The 23,473-nt window shown below is 45.9% G+C and overlaps 1 protein-coding gene across 1 annotated transcript in view; it reads right to left on the bottom strand.

Moving 5' to 3' along the window:
* Nucleotides 1-23,473, bottom strand: part of LOC129699107 (contactin-associated protein-like 5) — a 1,038,064-nt gene that overhangs the window by 39,431 nt on the left and 975,160 nt on the right. Inside the window, exons 20-21 of the mRNA XM_055638766.1 lie at nucleotides 22,089-22,222; nucleotides 8,678-8,765 (exon numbers count right to left, since the gene is read on the bottom strand). Coding sequence (XP_055494741.1) covers nucleotides 8,678-8,765; nucleotides 22,089-22,222 — 222 coding nt within the window. The remainder of the gene's footprint in view (nucleotides 1-8,677; nucleotides 8,766-22,088; nucleotides 22,223-23,473) is intronic.

The raw sequence follows: 23,473 nt of genomic DNA, 5'->3' as shown, positions 1-23,473 counted from the left end.
TTTGTCTAAAAAAACACAGATTATTCTTCAGCTCATTAAAGAGCTCGGGTGAAAAAAACGAGTAGAGCGTGTGACAACAAAGTAACATCATTTGTGCCACGTGATTAACTACACTACAGTCCACGATGTTCATTCGGGAAAGATCGGGAGACGGACAAGTCACTCGCACAAATGACAGAATTGCCGAGTACCGTGGGAACTCTTTACTCTACCCCCGTTATATCGTGTGATATCGTGCTAGACCACGACCACTCCACTCTGGCTACATCTTGCGTCAAGTCGCCCCGTGAAAACGAGCCATTTCTCTCCAGTGAAGCTGCCTGTCCCACTGAGTTAGTCCAGCATTTTGTATCTACCTGCTACGTTGTCTGTCCGTTCCTTCCACAGATGTTACCTGATTCCTCCGACAGTTTTATTTTGAACGTCACCTCTTCCTTTTCTCCCCAAAGAAGTTCAGCCAAGAAGGGCCTTGACCCTGAAACTTCACCTATTCCTTCGCTCCATGGATGCTGCCTCACCCGCTGAGTTTCTCCAGCATTTTTGTCTACCAGCTCAGATGCATTTCATTTTTGAAAGATTAGTTCTCCTCAAACCATGAATTAAGCAGTCTTTGAAAGGGTGTATGTTCCTGAAGCTGTCACTACTGAGAGTGACCTATTGTTGTTATGGAAAATGTTACCCTTTTTAATTAAAGTTTATTGGATTTAATCTGGTTGTGCGCTGTGAAATGTCAAACACGGGTCAGTGAAATTAAAGGTGCCGATCTTTTCCAAATGCGTGTCAATTTTAAAAAGGGATGGGAACTGGGGCACATTTTGGTCCCAGCGCATACAATCTATCTTAGTGTCACAATAATGCTTTCTAAATCATCGTGTCTGTACTGCAGAAGCTGCAATTTCGAATGTATATGACTGAGTGTGGGCTATTGAGGGAGTGCAGCGCAGGTTCACAAGGTTAAATCCCGGATTGGCGGGACTGTCATATGCTGAGAGAATGGAGTGGCTGGGCTTGTATACTCTAAAATGGTAGGGGCTGAGAGGGGATCTTATTGAAACATATATCATTATTAAGGGTTTGGACACGCCAGAGGCAGGAAACATGTTTCCTGTTGGCGGAGTGCAGAACTAGGGGCCACGGTTTAAGAATAGGGGATAAGCCATTTAGAGTGGAGATGAGGAAACCCTTTTTCACACAGAGAGTGGTGAGTCTGTGGAATTCTCTGCCTCAGAGAGCGGTGGAGGCCGGTTCTCTGGATATTTTCAAGAGAGAGCTACATAGGGCTCTTAAAGTTATCGGAGATAGGGGATATGGGGAGAAAGCAGGAACGGGGTACTAATTGTGGATGATCAGCCATGATCACATTGAATGGCGGTGCTGGTTCGAAGGGCCGAATGGCCTACTCCTGCACCTATTATCTATTGTCTATAGTGCAGAGACTGTCAGCACAAATGGTTTGCACAATTTTCTTTCACACAATCTGAACACCGGGGTATATGGAGTTTATGCCACACATAAGGGCAGCCTGGTGGCGCAGCAGCAGAGTTGCTGCCTTACAGCACTTACAGAGCCAGAGACCCGGGTTCAATCCTGGCTACGGGTGCTGTCTGTACGGAGTTTGTACGTTCTTCCAGTGACCTGCGAGGATTTTCTCCGAGGACTTTGTTTTCCTCCCACACTCCAAAGACGTTCAGGTTTGTGGTCTAATTGGCTTGGTATAAATGTAAAAAAATTGTCCCTATTGCAGGATAGCATTAATGTGCGGGGATAGATGGTCAGTGCAGACTTGGTGGGCCTAAATGGGCCCGTCTCTGTGCTGTATCTATAAATTAAAAGAAGATAATTAAGCTTAGTTGAGAAGCAAAATGACTCAACATGTCTGGCAGCATCCTGGAGAAAATGGATAGGTGACTTTATGGGTTGGGACCTTTCTTCAGATGTCGACATGTTCTCCAAACCTGTACATCTTCCTCCCCATAACCCTGACACCCTTAAGGACCTGTCCCACTTACGCGATTTTTTCGGCGACTTGCCGGCACCCGACATAGTCGTAGCAGGTTGCCGAAAATTTTCAACAGGTTGAAAATCCAGCGGCGAGCAGAAATAGGTACGACTCTTTGGGCGACTACTCACGACCAAACAGGCTTCACCCCGCGACATGTCGCCTATATGGTCGTGTAGTGTAATCACGTAAGTGGGACAGGCCCTTTACTATTCAAGAATCTCTGCTTTAAAAATACCCATTGACTAGCCCTCTACCATCGCTTGTGGCAATGAATTCCACACATTCATTACCCTATGACTAAAGAAATTCTTCCTCATCTCCGTTCTGAAGGTAGGTCCTTTTATTCTGAGGCTGTGCCCTTAGGTCCTGGACTCTCCCACGAGTGGAAACATCCTCTCCACGTCTAAGTAACAACAGTAACATTCTTTCCCATCTTATGCAAAGAATAAACACGAAAGTTAAGGGGCTGTCCCACTTGGGCGAAATAATTGGCAAGTTTAGAAGAGTTTGAAAAAATGACATGTTGAAGACCTCCTTTGACTATGTTGAAGACCTTCGACTTCCTTCGACTATGTTGAAGACTGGCTTCGACTAGCTATGACTAACTTCGGGAAAATTGGACACCGAATAGTGGAGAGTGAAGATGACCTCCTTCCACCTCCCTTTGACCTCCTTTCGACTATGTTGAAGACTATCTACGACTACCTTCGACTACCCTCGATTACCTACGACTAACATGCCGACCTACTACGACTAAACCTACGAGTAAAAAAATATCGATTTTCTTCCATGGAGAACTTTTTTACTCGCGGGCATTTTTTAACAGATTGAAAAAAACGCCGCGACCTAGCTGAGGCCTCCCTCGAGTACGCGGGGACCACTCTCGAGCATGAAGGAGAGTTACAAAGACCTCCTACAACCTCGCGTCGACCATGCTGCGAGTATGAGTCGAGGGCAAACTTGCCAGAACTCGCCCAAGTGGGACAGGCCCTTTAGTTCCTCTGCTCAGCCTCTTCTCTCAACAGCAATTGCTGCAGTGTGACATTTATTTTACAATATCGAAATTGTATATCAATATGAACAAGCTCATTATTGATTAATCAGTTGCATAAACAATATTGAAAAGCAATAAACACAACGACCCACTGATAATCTGTTGGGGATTAACATTTTGGAAGGATTTTTTGCAATTGGAATGAATCTGTGAAAGAAACTGAACAGAAGGTTTGGACCTGAGCCAGGATCTGCCATCGCTTGCTGGGCATTTGTGTCGTTGTTAACCATTGCAATCCCATTCAGGGCAGGTCATCAGGTCATAAGTGATAGGAGTAGAATTAGGCCATTTAGCCCATCAAGTCCATTCTGCCATTCAATCACGGCTGATCTATCTCTCCCTCCCAACCCCATTCTCCCCATAACCCCTGACACCTGTACTAGTCAAGGAAGTATCAATCTCTACCTTAATAACATCTGTCGACTTTGCCTCCACAGCCCTCTGTGGCAATGAATTCCACGGATTCACCACCCTCTGACTAAAACAATTCCACCTCATCTCCCTATCTAAAGATACATCCTTCTTATTCTGAGCTTATGGCCTCTGATCCTAGACTCTCCCACTAATGGATCGATCCTCTCCACACCCACTCTATCCTTGGTCTCTGGCCCAAATAAACTAATAACTTTCGAATATGAAGTTGTCATAACTTGTTTTTCTCAACCGTCCTTGATTAGGAGCAGTTGTTCAGTAGAATTAAACTCGAATTGTTTTAATTATGCAAATCCATGTTCCCTTCTCAGACATTTTAGGACGTAGAGGTGACATTTCGGGTCAGGACCCTTTATCATCCTGACTGTAGTGGGGCGGAACTGGAAGCAAGAAAAAGACTAGGCCAAATTGTTAATGTGGGCTGAAATAGAGACATCTAAAATGGAATACCAGGGCATCTGCAAACCCTTTTTGGTCAATTTCTGTGCAAAGCTGAGAGTTGGAAATTGATGCCTGGAAGTCTAGGTCCTAGATCGAACTATCAGCTAAGGTGAGGTCCAGATGTCCTCATAATTGTTAAAATGTATGAGGGCTTTGCAGAGAAACCCAAAGGTGTTGCAACTGCATTAGCATGACAGGCTGGCTGCAGAAGGATTGTAAATACTGTTAGTAATGCTGCAAGGTGTTTTTGCTACTGTTTGAGGATTGAGAAGCCTTGTTTGAGTTAGTTATGCTCCTTGGGAGAATGTTGCATTACATGGGTCAGCTGACTTATTTCCAGAAGCTTCTGTAGAAACATTGCAATGGGATGCCTTGTAATTGGGTTGGAGGACTGTCAATAACACTTTAATGTAATCGATATCTGTGATTGGTTTGTAAGGGTACCACTACCATGTAGTTCTGCCCCACAGGGTGCGATGACCTATAAAAGGTAACCCCCACGTGGTTCGTTCTCGATCTTCTGGAGGAGCGCTTGGGACTGCGAAACCTTTTGAAAGTATCTGCTTGCACGAGGCTGAAGGGCTTGGACAAGCAGAGACAAGGATCGGGCCCACGGCGGTTAGGTATTGTATAGGAAGTTTGGTATAGTTTCACAAAATGATAGATTTAGTGGTCCAGTGCTTGACCGGTGTTTTACTGAACTAGACTAAGGGGGTGGGGTTAGCGATGCCGTCTAGAGCTACGCTCCTGGTAGGGCCACCCATGGTGGTAAGATCAAGGGGGAGGTCTCTGACAAAGAGTAATCCAAACAAGACCTCAATGGTGGAACAGGCAGAAGACGATGGCTGACCTTAGTGGAGTGTCACGACGGCTGGGGAGGCGGATGAAGGCTGCAGCAGAAAAGGGTCTCCGGTCGTCTTGGACTCGATGCCACTGGATCCTGACCCAGATCTGTCAAGGACCGTGGGGTGGCTGTCTGTGCACCAGTCTCCCCACGTCAATGACAAAGTCACGCACAGGCATCCTCCATATAGAGAATAGCACCCTGGAGACACCCATAGCCAGCCACGACCACAGGGGGCCTAAAAATAAGACACAATCCATATCCCTCTATTCCCTGCAGTTTCATGTGCCTGTGTAAAAGCCTCTTAAACATTTCCATCATCATTAAAAATATGAAATAAATCTATAAGGTCCACTTGTGGTGAAAAAAAGACTTTTAGATAGGGAAGTGCAATATTATCATGTTAAATGCTTGTTGCTTGTGATGTATGCTGAGGTATTTGAGCAATGTTATTCTTTAGTCTCTATTCTTTAGAGATACAGCGTTTAAAAAACACCCCCCCCCCCCCCCCCCCCCCCCCCCCCCCCCCCCCCCCCACCCCCATCCACTAACACTATCCTACACACTAGGGACAATTAACGATTTTACCAATGTTACTAAAGCCAATTAACCTACAAGCCTGTACATCTTTGGGGTGTGGGAGGAAAGTGGAACAACCGGAGAAATCCCACGCAGTTCATGGGGCGAACGTACAAACTCACACTAACACATCCCACACACTAACACATCCCACACACTAACACTATCCTACACATACTCGAGACAATTTACAATTATTATCAAAACCAATTAACCTACAAGCCTGTACATCTTTGGAGTGTGGGAGGAAAGTGGAACAACCGGAGAAATCCCACGCAGTTCATGGGGCAAACGTACAAACTCACACTAACACATCCCACACACTAACACATCCCACACACTAACACTATCCTACACATACTCGGGACAATTTACAATTATTATCAAAACCAATTAACCTACAAGCCTGTACGTCTTCGGCGTGTGGGAGGAAAGCAGAGCAGCCGGAGAATCAGACGCCTTTCAATCAGGTGCAGATTCAATCAGAGTAAGATTACAGGGAGAACGTACAAACTCCATACAGACCGCACGCACAATCAGGATTGAACCCAGGTCTCTAGCGCTGTAAATCGCTGTCCCACTAAGGAAACCTGAACGGAAACCTCTGGAGACTTTGCGCCCCACCCAAGGTTTCCGTGCGGTTCCCGGAGGTTGCAGGTGGTTGCCGGAGGTTGCAGGTAGTGGAAGCACCTGCGGCTGGCATGGACATTCTGCGGCTGGCACGGACACTTTAATAACTGGCACTGGCCACTTCAATAATTGGCACTGGCCACTCAAATCAGTTGCCCCGGACATTTTATGATTGGTTTATTGTATTTTAACGTTGTGTTTTACCTGCTTTTAACTATTTATTTATACTGTTCCATCAGGGACTGGATTGTTTTTAGTGTTATTATGTGTGAAACGTTTTAAATTTCATGTGCGATGCTCCGCTATTCCCTGGGAAACGTCTTTTCATTTTGCACTGTACAACTGTTGCTTGCAAGATGACAATAAAGGTTGATTGATTGATTGATTGTTAGGTAGGGAGACTGACAAAAACCTCCGGGAACCGCACGGAGACCTTGGGTGGGGCGCAAAGTCTCCGGAGGTTTCCGTTCAGGTTTCCTAAGTGGGACAGGGGCTAAGGCAGCAACTCTACCGCTGCGCCACCGTGCCGCCCCTTAATTCTGTTCCGCTTGCTGACATCTTTGAGAGACAGTCTGCTGGGTTTGATCAATGCTCTCGTCTTTGAGTTCAGAAAACTATTTCTCCATCGAGTCCAGACCATCTGTTCGACGGGGGTTTCAGATTCCACAGCAAAGCTGTTCTTGAGCAGCACGGCCAACAGAGTGACTGTACCTGAACCATACGAAACATTTCCACGTACAATAACAATTGCAGTCAGAAGCAACTCCTTACAAGTGAAAAATCTTCAGGAGATCCTGAAAGATGGTAAGTTGAAATAGAAAGACTTTCTTGGATGAAGCACTTCATTCAACACTGAAGGTATGAAAATCTGGGACTGGTACTGATAACATTCTGGTGAGCGGTTCATATTTTTGATGGCCTGCATCGCAATAGATTGAAACAACCAATTCTGGGGTGTAATATAACACATTTTAGCCTTTTAAATAAAGGCATTGCATACGAGATAACATTTACAAATATATAAGTTCATGAATTAATAAGTTTACGGAGCAGAATTAGGCCATTCGGCCCATCAAGTCCACTCCTCCGTTCAATCAGGGCTGGTCTATCTTTCCCTCTCTACCGCATTCTTCTGCCTTCTCCCCGTAACCCCTGACACCCGTACTAATCAAGAAGCAATGTGAATTTATGGAATTCCCTGCCACAGTGGAGGCCAAATCACTGGATGGATTTAAGAGAGAGTTAGATAGAGCTCTAGGTGCTAGTGGAGTCAAGGGATATGGGGGAGAAGGCAGGCACGGGTTATTGATAGGGGACAATCAGCCATGATCACAATGAATGGTGGTGCTGGCTCGAAGGGCCGAATGGCCTCCTCCTGCACCTATTTTCTTTGTTTCTATGTTTCTATCTATCTCTACCTAAATATATCCAATGACAGCCTCCACAGCCCTCTGTGGCAATGAATTCCACACACTCACCACTCCTGACTAAAGAAATGTCTACTTATCTCCGTAAAGAAACACCCTTTAATTCTGAGACTATGGCCTCTGGTCCTAGACTCTCCTAGTTATGGAAACATCCTCTGCACATCCACTCTATCTAGGGCTTTTACTATTTGGTAAGTTTCAATGAGGTCTCGCCTCATGGCTGATCCATCATGTCTTATCTATCTTTTGCTCTCAACCTTTCAACTCTTGCCTTCTCCCATAACCCCTAACACGATATGATACGATATGACAGAATTTTATTTATCCTGTACTAATCAAATTTTATTTTAAGTTCTTATACAATTTAAGCATAATATTTAGGGATCGGGATTTTTGTTTTGTTTGGCTCTAAATATTCTTGCTATATGAACTGATTCACTAAGGGTTAGGAATTCTGATGAGGCAACTTTCACCTAAAAAATGAACTCTGCAAATGTTCTTGATCATAATACTACGTGATAGAGGAATTCTGAAGAAGGGGCCTGACCCAAAACGTCATCTGTCTGTCCCTCCACAGATAATGCCCGACCCGCTGAGTGTACTTTAGTTTAGTTTAGAGATACAGCACGGAAACAGGCCCTTCGGCCCACTTAGTCCGCACCGACCAGTGCACACGAACACCATCCTGCACACACTAGTGACAATTTACATTTATACCAAGCCAAGCAACCCACAAATCTTTGTTGTGTGGGACTAAACCAGAGGACTCGGAGAAAACCCACGCGGTCACAGAGAGAACGTACAAAATCTGTACAGACAGCGCCCGCAGTCTGGATCGAACCCGGGTCTCTGGTGCTGCAAGGCAGCAACTCTACCGCTGCGCCACCGTGCCGCCCATAGTTGGGTATTATAGAAACATAGAAAATAGGTGCAGGAATAGGCTATTCGGCCCTTCGAGCCTGCACTGCCATTCAATGTGATCATAGCTGATCATCCACCTCGGTATCCCGTACCTGCCTTCTCTCCATACCCCCTGATCCCTTTAGCCACAAGGGCCACACCTAACTCCCTCTTAAAAATAGCCAATGAACTGGCCTCAACTACCCTCTGCGGCAGAGAGTTCCAGAGATTCACCACTCTCAGCTGTGTCCTGACCCTCACACTTTAAGGGCAGATTCAATTATGATTATTCCGAGACGAGACTGCTTTCCCACATGGTGTATAAATCATGCTTAGTAAGCTGCCAGAATCGTCAATTTGTTGCTTACCCACAATCTTGCCCAGGACAAGAGACTTCAGCCCATTGAATGCAGTATCTGAAGACAGTTTGTAGCTCATGGAATGTAACTGGTCAATCTAGAAAACAGTAAACAGAGGCAAAAATATAATTAATAGGAGAGCGAAAAGTGCAGGTGCAGAAAGTCTGATCTATAACACAAAATGCTGGACATGCTCATCGGGCCTGAGATAGAGACAGACAATGGTTTAAGTCAACGATCACTCATCAGAATTGCATTGACATCTCCATTTCCTTAGAAGGCATAGGAAGTTTGGCACGTCCCTTACAACTCTCGCCAACATCTACAGGTGCACCATAGAAAGTATTTTATCGGGATGCCTTTTATTGGGAACAGCTCCGTCCAAGACCGTGAGAAATTACAGCGAATTGTGGACGCCACCCAGACCATCATGTAAACGCGAATGGTATGTTAGCTTTCATTGCGAAAGGATTTGAGTATAGGAGCAGGGAGGTTCTACTGAAGTTGTACAGGGTCTTGGTGAGACCACACCTGGAGTATTGCGTACAGTTTTGGTCTCCAAATCTGAGGAAGGACATTATTGCCATAGAGGGAGTGCAGAGACAGTTCACCAGACTGATTCCTGGGATGTCAGGACTGTCTTATGAAGAAAGACTGGATAGACTTGGTTTATACTCTCTAGAATTTAGAAGATTGAGAGGGGATCTTATAGAAACTTACAAAATCCTTAAGGGGTTGGACAGGCTAGATGCAGGAAGATTGTTCCCGATGTTAGGGAAGTCCAGGACAAGGGGTCACAGCTTAAGGATAAGGGGGAAATCCTTTAAAACCGAGATGAGAATAACTTTTTTCACACAGAGAGTGGTGAATCTCTGCAACTCTCTGCCACAGAGGGTAGTTGAGGCCAGTTCATTGGCTATATTTAAGAGGGAGTTAGATGTGGCCCTTGTGGCTAAGGGGATCAGGGGGTATGGAGAGAAGGCAGGTACTGGATACTGAGTTGGATGATCAGCCATGATCATATTGAATGGCGGTGCAGGCTCGAAGGGCCGAATGACCTACTCCTGCACCTAATTTCTATGTTTCTATGTTTCTAAACGGATCTCCCTTCCATTGATTCAAAGTATCCTTTATCCTTTTTTGTCATTCAGACCTTTTGGTCTGATGGAAATTCCATTGCCTTGCAGTCATACATATAATAAAATAACAAAACACACAATAAACACAAATTTAACATCCACCACAGTGAGTTCACCAGGCACCTCCTCACTGTGATGGAAGGCAAAAGTCTTAAGCCTTTGTCTCTTCCCTCCTTGTGATCCCTCTGCGCTGAGGCGATCCAGGCCTCCGATGTTGTGACCCCCACCGGGTGATGGACACTAAGTCCCGCGGTTCAACCGTGCTCCGCAAACGGGCCGGTTCAAGCTCCACGGCCCAGGGTGGTCAAAGCTGCAGAACCTGCCGCCCTCCAGTCCATTGGACGAAGCAGTTGCCGCGGGAGCTCCGGAAAAACAGGTCACCAACCTGTGACCTGCGAGCTCACGACGATGTCGTCCTCTGGGCCGGCAGCCGAACCTCCAAAGTCGGGTCGCAACCGCCGGAACGCCGCCACAGCTCCGAGCAGGGCGGCGTTCCGGTAGGCGGCGCGGCTCTAGCCAGCAGTGGCCTCTGCAGCCTGTCCGGGTTTTTGTTATTTTTTGTCTGTGTTTTTATGTAGTTTTTTGTTATTTTATGTTGGGGTGTGTGTGTGTGGGGGGGGGGTGGGGGTGGGGTGGGAGGGGGGGGGAAAACTTTTGAATCTCTCCCTGCACTGGAGACCCGACCTTTTCTCGTCGGGTCTCAGCTGTCGTTGAGGCCGCAACGAGGAGCGGCCTCCAACGGGAAGAAGCCGGGGACTCTGGTGCCGATTCACCGTTGCCGTCGCGGAGCTGGCCGAGACCGGAGCGGGTGGAGCGGTGGAGGAGCGTTGCCGCTGCTGCTGTTGCTGCTGCTGCTGCCGCTGCTGCTGCCGCTGCTGCTGCCGCTGCTGCTGCCGCTGCTGCTGCTGAGTCGGAGGCTGCTACTGCGGGTCTGCGGACGGCGGCACCGGGAGCCCGCGGGTCCCTGGAGGGAGACCGCTTTTCGGGGCTCCTGCAACGGCGACTTCCCCCGCCCGAGTTGCGGGGTCGAAGAGCTCCTTGAGCGGGGCCTGACATCACTGCCTCGCGCGGCTTGGAGTGGCCGCGGGACTTTGCGAGCGCACGCCGGGGGCTCCAACACCAAGACCCGGTGTGCGACCTCGCACCACCCGGCGTGGCTTTAATGGCCGCGGGACAATCGCCATCGCCAGCCGGGGGCTTTGACTTTGACTCTGACATCGGGGGGGGGGGGGGAGAGTGCAGTGGAGAGATAAGTTTTTTTGGCCTTCCATCACAGCTATGTGATGGATGTTTATGTAAAATGTAATTATGTTGTGTCTGGGGTCTATTTGTGTGTAATGTATGGCTGCAGAAACGGCATTTCGTTTGGACCTCCAGGGGTCCAAATGACAATTAAATTGACTCTTGACTCTTGACTCTTGGCTGCCACTGCCGGGATACCGCCACAGCCCCGAAGTCGGCCAGCCTCACGTTGGTAAGTCCTGGCTGGCTCTGCCTCCGGAGCTTCAAGTACGGTCCCAGTTGGAGGCCGCCAGCTCCGCCATTAGGCCTCAGCATCTGGCCCATTTTCAAATTAGTTTATGGTCAAATTAGTTTATTAGTTTAGTGTTCGGAGGCAGTGTTGCGTGCTATCCAGTCGGCAGAAAGACAACACAGCTCAGGCCCTGGAGTCCGGGCAACACCCTCGTAAATCTTTTCTGCACCCTTTTCAGCTTGACAGCATCTTTCATGGATAGACACGGAATGCTGGAGTAACTCAGCGGGAAAGGCAGCATCTCTGGAGAAGACATTTCGAGTCGAGACCCTTCTTCAGACTGTTTTCCTGCAACATCTTTCCTGTAACTTGGTTCCTAAAACTTAGCTCTTTATAGAATGCTTGTTAGAAACGTTTTACTTTCAGATTTGCTGCCTGTGAGAATTGTACATCATAATTAGAAGCTTGGCATACGTGTTATTTGGTGCCGACAGCCTAGCATGAGGAGATCGAGGAAATCCTCGACAAAGGTTCACCTGTTCATCCTGGACAATCTGGTTTGAGCTAAATCTGAAGACAGACAACAAAATGCTTGAGCAACTCAGGCAGTATCTCTGGAGAAACTGGATAGGTGACATTTTGGGTCGGGACCCTTCTTCAGACATGCTTCTTAAATTTACTTCAGTTTAGAGAAACAACACAGAATCAGGCCCTTTGGCCCACCGAGTCCATGCCGACCAGCGATCCATATAACCATATATAACCATATAACAATTACAGCACGGAAACAGGCCATCTCGACCCTTCTAGTCCGTGCCGAATAGACACGGACTTGCAATAGAGGGAGTGCAGAGACGGTTCACCAGACTGATTCCTGGGATGTCAGGACTGTCTTATGAAGAAAGACTGGATAGACTTGGTTTATACTCTCTAGAATTTAGAAGATTGAGAGGGGATCTTATAGAAATGTACACAATTCTTAAGGGGTTGGACAGGCTAGATGCAGGAAGATTGTTCCCGATGTTAGGGAAGTCCAGGACAAGGGGTCACAGCTTAAGGATAAAGGGGAAATCCTTTAAAAACCGAGATGAGAAGAACTTTTTTTCACGCAGAGAGTGGTGAATCTCTGGAACTCTCTGCCACAGAGGGTAGTTGAGGCCAGTTCATTGGCTATATTTAGAGGGAGTTAGATGTGGCCCTTGTGGCTAAGGGGATCAGGGGGTATGGAGAGAAGGCAGGTACGGGATACTGAGTTGGATGATCAGCCATGATCATATTGAATGGCGGTGCAGGCTCGAAGGGCCGAATGGCCTACTCCTGCACCTAATTTCTATGTTTCTATGTTTCTATGAAACACATAATCTCCCCTAGTCCCATATACCTGCGCTCAGACCATAACCCTCCATTCCCTTCCCATCCATATAACTATCCAATTTATTTTTAAATGATAAAAACGAACCTGCCTCCACCACCTTCACTGGAAGCTCATTCCACACAGCTACCACTCTCTGAGTAAAGAAGTTCCCTCTCATGTTACCCCTAAACTTCAGTCCCTTAATTCTCATGTCATGTCCCCTTGTTTGAATCTTCCCTACTCTCAGTGGGAAAAGCTTTTCCACGTCACCTCTGTCTATCCCTCTCATCATTTTAAAAACATCTATCAAGTCCCCCCTTAACCTTCTGCGCTCCAAAGAATAAAAGCCTAACTTGTTCAACCTTTCTCTGTAACTTAGTTGCTGAAACCCAGGCAACATTCTAGTAAATCTCCTCTGTACTCTCTCTATTTTGTTGACATCCTTCCTATAATTAGGCGACCAAAAATTGTACACCATACTCCAGAATTGGCCTCACCAATGCCTTGTACAATTTTAACATTACATCCCAACTTCTATACTCAATGCTCTGATTTATAAAGGCCAGCACACCAAAAGCTTTCTTTACCACCCTATCTACATGAGATTCCACTTTCAGGGAACTGTGCACAGTTATTCCCAGATCCCTCTGTTCACCTACATTCTTCAATTCCCTACCATTTACCATGTACGTCCTATTTTGATTTGTCCTACCAAGATGTAGCACCTCACACTTATCAGCATTAAACTCCATCTGCCATCTTTCAGCCCACTCTTCCAACTGGCATAAATCTCTCTGTAGACTTTGAAACTCTACTTCATTACCCGCAACCCCACCTATCTTAGTATCATCTGCATACTTACTAATCCAATTTACCACACCATCATCCAGATCATTGATGTACATGACAAACAGCAGTGGACCCAACACAGATCCCCGTGGCACCCCACTGGTCACTGGCCTCCAACCTGACAAACAACCATCCACCATTACTCTCTGACATCTCCCATTCAGCCACTGTTGAATCCATCTTGCTACTCCACCATTAATACCCAACCATTGAACCTTCTTAACCAACCTTCCATGAGGAACCTTGTCAAAGGCCTTACTGAAGTCCATATACACAACATCCACTGCGTTATCCTCATCAATTTCCCGTGTAACATCTTCAAAAAATTCAAGAAGATTAGTTAAACAAGACCTTCCAGGCACAAATCCCTGCACTATCCCGCAGAGTTGAGGGACAACTTAAATTACACCAAGCCAATTAACATCCAAACCTGTCCAACTTTGGAGTGTGGGAGGAAACAGGAGCACCTGGAGGAAAACCCACGTGGTCCCAGGGAGAACATACGAACTCCGTACAGACAGCTCCTATGGTCAGGATCGAACCTAGGTTTCTGGAGCTGTAAAGCCCCTGTCCCACTTACACGACCTAATTGGCGGCCTCTGTCGAGTTTGCCCTTGACTCATACTCGCAGCATGGTTGCCACGAGGTCGTAGGAGGTCTTTGTAACTCTTCCCCATGCCCGTGAATGGTCTCCGCGTATCCGTGGCCTCAAGTAGGTCGCGGCGTTTTTTCCAGCCTGATAAAAAATGTCCACCAGTAAAAAAAAGGTCGGCATGGAAAAAATTGATACTTTTTATTCGTAGGTAGGTCGTAGGTAGGTCATAGGAGGTCATGATGGTAGTCGTAGGTAGTTGTAGGTCGGTAACTGGCCCGAGAAAAAGAATGCAAACATGACATCATTTTATCGTGTGATCATTTTCCACTTGTAGCTGGTCGTAGTTGGTCTTAGGTGTGGAAGACTGAGGTCGAGGGTGGTCAAAGGAGGTCGTAGACATAATCGTAGGAGGTCGTAGACGTAGTCATAGGAGGTCGTAGGAGTTCTTTTACTTCGGCGAGTCAACACGACCTTGACATGTTTTTCAACTCATCTAGGGTCATCTAAACTCGTGGATTAGGTCGTCCAAGTGGGACGGGCCCTTAAGGTAGCAACTCTACCGCTGTGCACCATGCCGCATTCAGTTTCCTCAACTTCATCATACAAAATGATGAAAACATTTTTTTTTAAAGGCAGTGATGAATGTTCTTATATTTGCGAAATACAGTGATATATTTTTACAGGCAAATCGTGAAAGGGAAGACACATGAGAATCTTTAGCAATCATTGAATGCATCCTTTAAGTTGCGGTGAATTCATCTTTTCTTGATCAACTTTTCTCATTAAATGAACATAGAGGGAAACGCTTAAATTAATTAAAAATCATTAAATATTGATTTTATTTTGCATGGGAGATAAGTTTGTGGATTTTGCGTTAATAATTCATAAAAAAGAGCTTTTTCATGCTGAGTGCAGGCAGTGATACTGATGCCTCAGACTACTTCACTGTGTAGGGTGTGAATCTAGAGTTCGAATAATCAAATTGTTCTGTATCCGTTTACGGATTAGAAAAGGCAGAGCCAGGCTGAAGAATTATTGAAGATAGACACAGAAAGCTGGAGTAACTCTGCGGGTCAGGCAGCATCTCTGGAGAAAAGGACCAGGTGACGTTTCAGGTCGAGACCACTCTTCAGTTTGTGGAATCTGTGGAATTCTCTGCCACAGAAGGTAGTTAAGGTCAGTTCATTGGCTATATTTAAGAGGGAGTTAGATGTGGACCTTGTGGCTAAAGGGATCAGGGGGTATGGAGAGAAGGCAGGGATGGGATACTGAGTAGGATGATCAGCCATGATCATATTGAAAGGCGGTGCAGGCTCGAAGGGCTGAATGGCCTACTCCTGCACCTATTTTCTAGGTTTCGATGTTTCAGTTCCCATTTGTACATAAACACTATTCATCATAGGTGACGTTTCGGGTCGAGACCCTTCTTCAGTTCATAGTTGTACAGGAACACTCTTTATCATATAGACGGTGATACAGAGAGATATAGAACAAATTAATGTAGTGGCGAGCCGGGAAAATAAGATGGAAGTGAAGCAGAATGTCCTCAATAGTCGAACCAAATTCCAAATGTCATGTTCACGGAGCAGCTGTAAAAATTTGAGCCCCGGCCATCAGCTCGACAAAATGAGGATGAATTTGGACGGCTCCTGCAGTAATCTCATGTAGTTACACTGGGTTCAGCTGGACCTGTTCATGATAGCAGTCCTCCAAGACCTGGAACAACGCTCTGATTACAAAGGTGGCCTGTTGCCTGGTAGTCTGCAGGAAGCCTGGTGCTTGCGGGAGATAAGGGCAATTCAATAATTCATCATGTGTAGGAAGGAACAGCAAATGCTGGCTTAAACCGAAGTTGCATTCAAGAGAGAGTAAGATACATATAGCTCTTCAGTCTAATTGAATCAAGGGACAAGAGACAATAGGTTTAGGAGCAGTCCATTCGACAGGAATTTGTCTCGTATTTTGACCTTTTGTCCCTTAGTTGAGAGTGAGAAAGTTGGAAACCCTAAGTACGGGTGTCCGGGGTTATTAGGAGAAGGCAGGAGAATGGGGTTGAGAGGGAAATATAGATCAGCCATGATAGAATGATGGAGTAGAATAAATGGGCCAAATGGCCTAATTCTGCTCTTATAACTTAGGAACGTTATTACCACACATGCCATGGCGGCTTCATTCTGGTCTCCGCTAATTTTTCAACATGTTGAAAAATTTGTGGCGACCATAATGAGGCCGCGATTAGTTTCCAGAATGCGGGATTGCCCTCACAACCATGAAGGCGACTCCCCGGCAACCACCCGCGAACATGTGGCGACCATGTGGCGACCACATAGTCTCCTGCAGTCGCCTAAAAAGTTGCCTAAGTGGGACAGGTCCATAAGACTCTGTGGCTAAGTGTTATTGTGAAGTCAACTTTCACTAATTTAGCTCGGAATTGCCATAGAGGGAGTGCAGAGACGGTTCACCAGACTGATTCCTGGGATGTCAGGACTGTCTTATGAAGAAAGACTGGATAGACTTGGTTTATACTCTCTAGAATTTAGGAGATTGAGAGGGGATCTTATAGAAACTTACAAAATTCTTAAGGGGTTGGACAGGCTAGATGCAGGGAGATTGTTCCCGATGTTAGGGAAGTCCAGGACAAGGGGTCACAGCTTAAGGATAAGGGGGAAATCCTTTAAAACCGAGATGAGAAGAACTTTTTTCACACAGAGAGTGGTGAATCTCTGGAACTCTCTGCCACAGAGGGTAGTTGAGGCCAGTTCATTGGCTATATTTAAGAGGGAGTTAGATGTGGCCCTTGTGGCTAAGGGGATCAGGGGGTATGGAGAGAAGGCAGGTACGGGATACTGAGTTGGATGATCAGCCATGATCATATTGAATGGCGGTGCAGGCTCGAAGGGCCGAATGGCCTACTCCTGCACCTAATTTCTATGTTTCTATGTTTCTATGGAAGGTAGTGATCGCTTCAGAACTACAGAAACGAGTGCTTGTCTTTGTTGGCTTCGAGAGAGGCTCTTGCTGCTGTCGATGGCAAATTGCAGCCAGCTTTGTTTCTGTCAATGCAGGAACGAGCCCCACTTGTGCCAGGGTAGAACAGTTAAACAGCGCGGGGGCATGTGGTGAGAGCAAAGTGCATCTGTATTGAGCGATAATGTGTAATAATGGCGCAGGTGCAAGTTGAACACAGTGTAAATGCTATGCAAAACACTCCACAATTAATCTTCAAACTGCCAGGAGGTTCAGAACACATTGGGTTACAGATGCAGCCCTGCATGTGGTTATTGGACAATAAATAGAGTGCCTGTAAACACACTTGTGGTGACATTACGCATTCAAGCTGCATGGCAAATACAACAGAATACTTTCCCTCTCTCTCTCCATCCCTCCCTCTTCCCAGTTCTCCGACCAGTCTGACAGTTCCCCTGATGATATTTTATCTCTGTTTGCTTCGTTGTCACTTTCTCCTCGCTAACAATGAACTATTCTACATTTTCCTTCATCCCCATCACTTTTGATGTCTCGTTTTTACACCTCACCTTTCTTATCTCTCTCTGTCACCCTCTCCCCTGACTCTCAGTCTAAAGAAGGGTCTCGACCAGAAACGTCACCCATTCCTTCTAGCCAGAGATGATGCCTGTCCCGCTGAGTTACTCCAGCATTTCCTGTCCATCTTCGGTGTAAACCAGCATCTGCAGTTCCTTCCTATACAGGAAAAAGCAATCGTTCAACATGCAAAACAGAGTTTAGTTTAGTTTGGTTTAGTTTAATGTGTAGGAAGGAACTGCAGATGCTGGTTTACACCAAAGGTAGATACAAAATGTAGGAGTAACTCTGTGGGACATGCAGCATCACTGGAGAGAAGGAATGGGTGACGTTTTCGATCGAGACCTTTCTTCAGTTTAGTTTAGATTAGTTTGGACATACGGGTAACAGGCCTTTCGCCCCATTGGGTCTGCACCGACCAGCGTTGCCCGCACATTAACACTATCCTACACACTCGGACCAAGTAGCAATTCTACTAAAGCCAATTAACCTACAAACCTTTACGTCTTTTGAGTGTGGGAGGAAGCCAGAGCTCATGGAGAAAAACTCAACTGTTTCCCAACTTTGCCATGGTCACAGAGACATGCAGTGTGGAAACAGGCTCTTTGGCCCAACTGACCCACACCAAACAATGATCCCCCCTCTATGCATCCCTCCTCCCCCCCCCCAACCCCCAAGTCGTTGTACTAGTTTCAAAGTCATCTTGTTGAGTCTCATTGTCTGTAACTCATTTTCACCGAGCCCTCAGCTAACAATGGCCTGTTTCCTTTATCATCATGTTTAAGAAGGAACTGCAGATGCTGGAAAATCGTAGGTAGACAAAAATGCTGGAGAAACTTAGCGGGTGAGGCAGCATCTATGGAGCGAAGGAAATAGGCAACATTTCGGGTCGAAACCCTTCTTCAGACTGAAGAAGGGTTTCGACCCGAAACGTTGCCTATTTCCTTCGTTCCATAGAAGCTGCCTCACCCGCTGAGTTTCTCCAGCATTTTTGTCCACCTTCCTTTGACATCATTACTTTTTTGCATATCTTTCAGTCATTTGTTCCATACCTCTCTATATCACCATCTATATCTCTCGTTTCCCTTTCCCCTGGCTCTCAGTCTGAGGAAGTGTCTCGACTCAAAACGTTACCTATTATTTTTCTCTAGTGATGGTGTCGGACCCGCTGAGTTCCACCAGCTTTTTGTGTCTATCTGCAGAGTATACCTCTGATGCTTTTTGGCATGTGTATTGAAGCAATGCTAATGGATTGCAATTGTATTTCTAATAACCTGCCAGCACTGTCTAAATTTGCAAAGGAACAATAGCCACAGTGAAGTGAACAAAGCATTGGCCATTAGTAACCTATTCAAGGAGGAAGTGAAGGTGGATGAGAAATGTCACACTCACAGACATAAAAGGTGAGAAGTTTAGACAAGAAATATCCTTGTTCAAGGTTTGCATGTGGTTAAGTTTAGGTTAGAGATACAGCAAGGAAACAGGCTCTTCAACCCACCGAGTCTGAGCCAACCCTGCACACTAGCACTAACACACACACCAGGGACAATTTACAATCTTTACCAAAGCCAACTGAAGAAGGGTTTCGGCCCGAAACGTTGCCCATTTCCTTCGCTCCATAGATGCTGCTGCACCCGCTGAGTTTCTCCAGCATTTTTGTGTACAACCATTTGTGCCTTTGGAGTGTGGGAAGAAACCAGAGCACCTGGAGAAAACCCACCCGGTTCTAAGTACAAACTACGGAACGTACAAACTCCATACAGACAGCACCCGCAGTCAGGATCGAACCCTGGTCTCTGTCGCCGTAAGGCAGCAACTACTACTTCGTCACTTTGTACATACATGTACCTATAGGTGACAAAGTGGAGACTGGGCGACTATTTTGCTGATTATCTGTGCTCTGTCCACTATGGCAACTTGGAACATACGCCTGTTACCCAATCCATTCCCATTCCCATTCCCATTCCCCATTCACACATCAACCTCAATTCTTCTTAACTTAGCTGATCTCCTGGTGGCTCTGCCTCCCTCCGTCTGAAGAAGGGTTCCAACCCGATCATTACCTATCCATGTATCTAAGATGGGACTGTTGAGTGAATGTTTGTTGGCACCAGAAACATGGACACACTTGTGTACTCGCTGGGTGAGGTCCGCTGTGTGATTTTACTAGGTTGTATGCAAAAACAAAGCATTTCACTCTACCTGGGTCAAGTATTATTGAACCATCGGATTCACCAGGGATGCCACCTGATCCGTCGAGTTATTTCCAGCACTTTTATCCTTTTATCCCGATGTCTATAAACAATACCCTGACTGATGAAGGCTAAGGAGCTGAGAGGCTTCTTCTCCACCTTGTCTACCTGTGACGCCATTGCCAAGGAGCTATGCACCTGCACTCCTAGATCCCTCTGCTCTACACCACCACACAGAGACCAACCATTGAACGTGAAGGCCCTGCCCTCATTTGACTTCCCAAATACCAACACCACGCACTTATCAGCATTAAACACCGACCAGTCCATCACTGGCTCTGACCTCCTCACCATCGAAGGGATTCATCGAAGTCGCTGCCTCAAAAAGGCAGCCAACATCATCAAAGACCCACACCATCCTGGCCACACACTCATCTCACCATTTCCATCGGGAAGAAGTTACAGGAAAACTGAAAACTGTAACGTCCAGGTTCAGGAACAGCTTCTTCCCTACAGCCATCAGGTTGTTAAACACTACAACCTCATATAAGCTCTGAACTACAATAGACAATCGACTATTTTTTATTATTATTGCACTATTTTGTTTGTTTTTTGAGTATGCATATGTATATACATATATATTGAAATTGAAAGTTTAGTGTGTATATATACACACACACTCACAATATATATATATACACATACACACACACACATATATATTCACATACATATATAAATATATATATGCATATATATAAAAACATACGTATTTACAAACACGCGTATATACACACACACATATACACATACACACACGTATATATATATTTGTGAGTATGTGTATATATACACACTGAATTTTTCTTTTCTCTCTCTGGTTTATCATATCATACTGTATTTACATATTCTGTTGTGCTGCAGCAAGTAAGAATTTCATTGTTCTATCTGGGACACATGACAATAAAACACCGTGACACTTGAATTTTGACTAATCATTCATCTGATAGACACAAAGCGATGGAGTAACTCAACAGCTCAAGCAGCATCTCTGGAGAAAAGGAACAGGTGACATTTCATGTCAGAAGTTAGGGTTAGGGTTAGGGTTGACTCAGAACCCTCTTGATTCTGAAGAAGGGTCTCGACCCGAAACATCACCTATTGCTTTTCTCCAAAGAAGCTGCCTGACCCGTTGAGTTACTCCAGCATCTTGTGCCTGGCTTCGATATAAACCAGCATCTGCTGTTCCTTCCAACATTCATCATTCCTTTACCCACTTGCCCAAGTGATCACATTCTCCTGAGACGCGGAGTTGCTCCATCACTTTGTCTAATTTTTCTTGATTAGAATATTCTGATCAAAGGTTTCGGCTAATGATATTTGACAGGAATGAAAATTAACGTATCGTAGCATCCATATTTTATTACCATTAACTTCATTATAAGTAATAAAACAATAATTTTACATAACAGCTTACATAAATTGCCCTTTGCAAATGAACCCTTGAATTGAATTGTGGAGGAAGGAACTGCAGATGCTGTTTTAAACCAAAGGTAGACACAAGAGACTGGAGAAGCTCCGCAGGACAGGCAGCATCTCTAGAGAGAAGGAATGGGTGATGTTTTGGGTCAAGATCCTTCTTCAGTTTAGTTTAGTTTAGTTGGGAGATACGATTAACAGGCCTTTCGGCCCACTGAGCCCGCACCGACCAGCGATGCCCGCACATTAACACTATCCTACGCACTCGGACCAATTTAGAATTCTACTAAAGCCAATTTCGAGATCCGAAACATCTACCCATTCCTTCTCTCCAGAGATGCTGCCTGTACCGCTGAGTTACTCCAGCCTTTTGTGTCTATCTTCGGTTTAAAGTTACTCCAGTTCGAGTTACACCAGCTTTTTGTGTCTGTCTTGAATTGAATTGTCAACTGATAAACCTCTTATGCCCCTGTCCCACTTAGGAAACCTGAACGGGAACCTCTGGAGACTTTGTGCCCCACCCAAGGTTTCCGTGCGGTTCCCTGAGGTTCCTGGAGGTTTTTGTCAGTCTCCGTACCTGCTTCCACTACCTGCAACCTCTGGCAACCACCTGCAACCTCCGGGAACCGCACAGAAGCCTTGGGTGGGGCGCAAAGTCTCCAGAGGTTTCCGTTCAGGTTTCCTAAGTGGGACATGGGGCATTAGGAACACAATTGTTTGTTGAAACCATGTTGATCTGAGCATTGGCCAGTCCCTAGATAACAATGGATCATTTTATTCTCGTCTCTATGTTACCTCAACATGGACACTTGGTCCTTCTTGGTCGATTTTGACACTGTGGAGTAGTCCATCTGCAAGGTTTCCACTGTTGAGACTGAAGATGTCAGGATGTTTGTTACTGTCCAGCCTGTATCTGACCTGCAAGCTCCCTGAAACAAAATAAACAAGTTCTTACATTTTTTGTTGCATGGGCCTGACTTTTATTGCCGTGGCACACAATTATCTCACAAATATCAGTGTATTATTTCATCTGGGGACCGCACACCACACTTAGGATGTGTAAAATTGTCCCTAGTGTGTGTAGGATAGTGTTAATGTGCGGGGATCGCTGGCCGGCGCGGACTCGGTGGGCCAAAGGGCTTGTTTCCGCCCTGTGTCTCTAAACGAAACCTGCGGAAGGAAAGATAGACATTTGGTGGATACCAAGGGTCATATCATGCAAACAAGCTAGTTTAATTGAGTTTGGAGATACAGTGCGGAAACAGGCCCTTCGGTCCACCGAGTCTGCACAAACCAGCAATTCCCATTCACTAACGCTATTCTTCTACACATTGGGAACAATTTACAATCTTTATCAAAGCCAATTGACCTACAAACCTGTACGTCTTACAATGCCAGTGCACTGGGCGTCAGAATGGCGCAGCATGGTGGCGCAGCGGTAGAGTTGCTGCCTTACAGCGCCAGAGACCCAGGTTCAATCCTAACTCTGGGTGCTGTCTGTACAGAGTTTGTACGTTCTCCGGGTGGGTTTTCTCCGGGTGCTCCGGTTTCCTCCCACACGCCAAAGACGTGCAGGTTTGTAGGTGAATAAGCTTCAGTAAAATGATAAATTGTCTCTCGTGTGGGATAGTGCTCGTGTACGGGATGATCGCTGGTCAGCGCGGGCTCAGTGGGCCGAAGGGCCTGTTTCCACACTGCATCTCTAACGTCTAATGTTAGCATGGACCAAACATATGCACGAGTAGTTGGGAGACCGGTGGGATGTCTTTGCCCTGCTGCTGTAACCTAGACAATGCATGAAATCGATAGAGGATCGGATTGAAGATGCTGGCAGGTGTTAATGCGAGTCGTGAAACAAGTTAAAAGGGAAGAAAGTTAATATTGCGGGTGTAAATTGCCGTTGAGCCACACTCATGTTTAAAGATGGTTCATAAAGAAGAACCTATGCTACATCATCCGTGAAAACGTAAAGGCACACTGAATCTAAAGGGTTATTAGGATTTAAAAATCCACCTGAAACAGAACGAGAACATAGATTAGTACAGATAGTCACAAAATGCTTGAATCACTTGATGGGCCATTATGGACTCCACCCTTCCTGAAGTCATCTGTTGCCTGCCCTGTTTTGTTCTGGCCTTCCCTCTCCTCCATTTTCCCCCCATCCCTATATTTCAGTCTGA

This window comes from Leucoraja erinacea, chromosome 7 (genome assembly GCF_028641065.1).
Source record: "Leucoraja erinacea ecotype New England chromosome 7, Leri_hhj_1, whole genome shotgun sequence".
Lineage (NCBI taxonomy): Eukaryota > Metazoa > Chordata > Chondrichthyes > Rajiformes > Rajidae > Leucoraja > Leucoraja erinaceus.
This window is presented reverse-complemented; position numbering and strand designations above follow the sequence as displayed.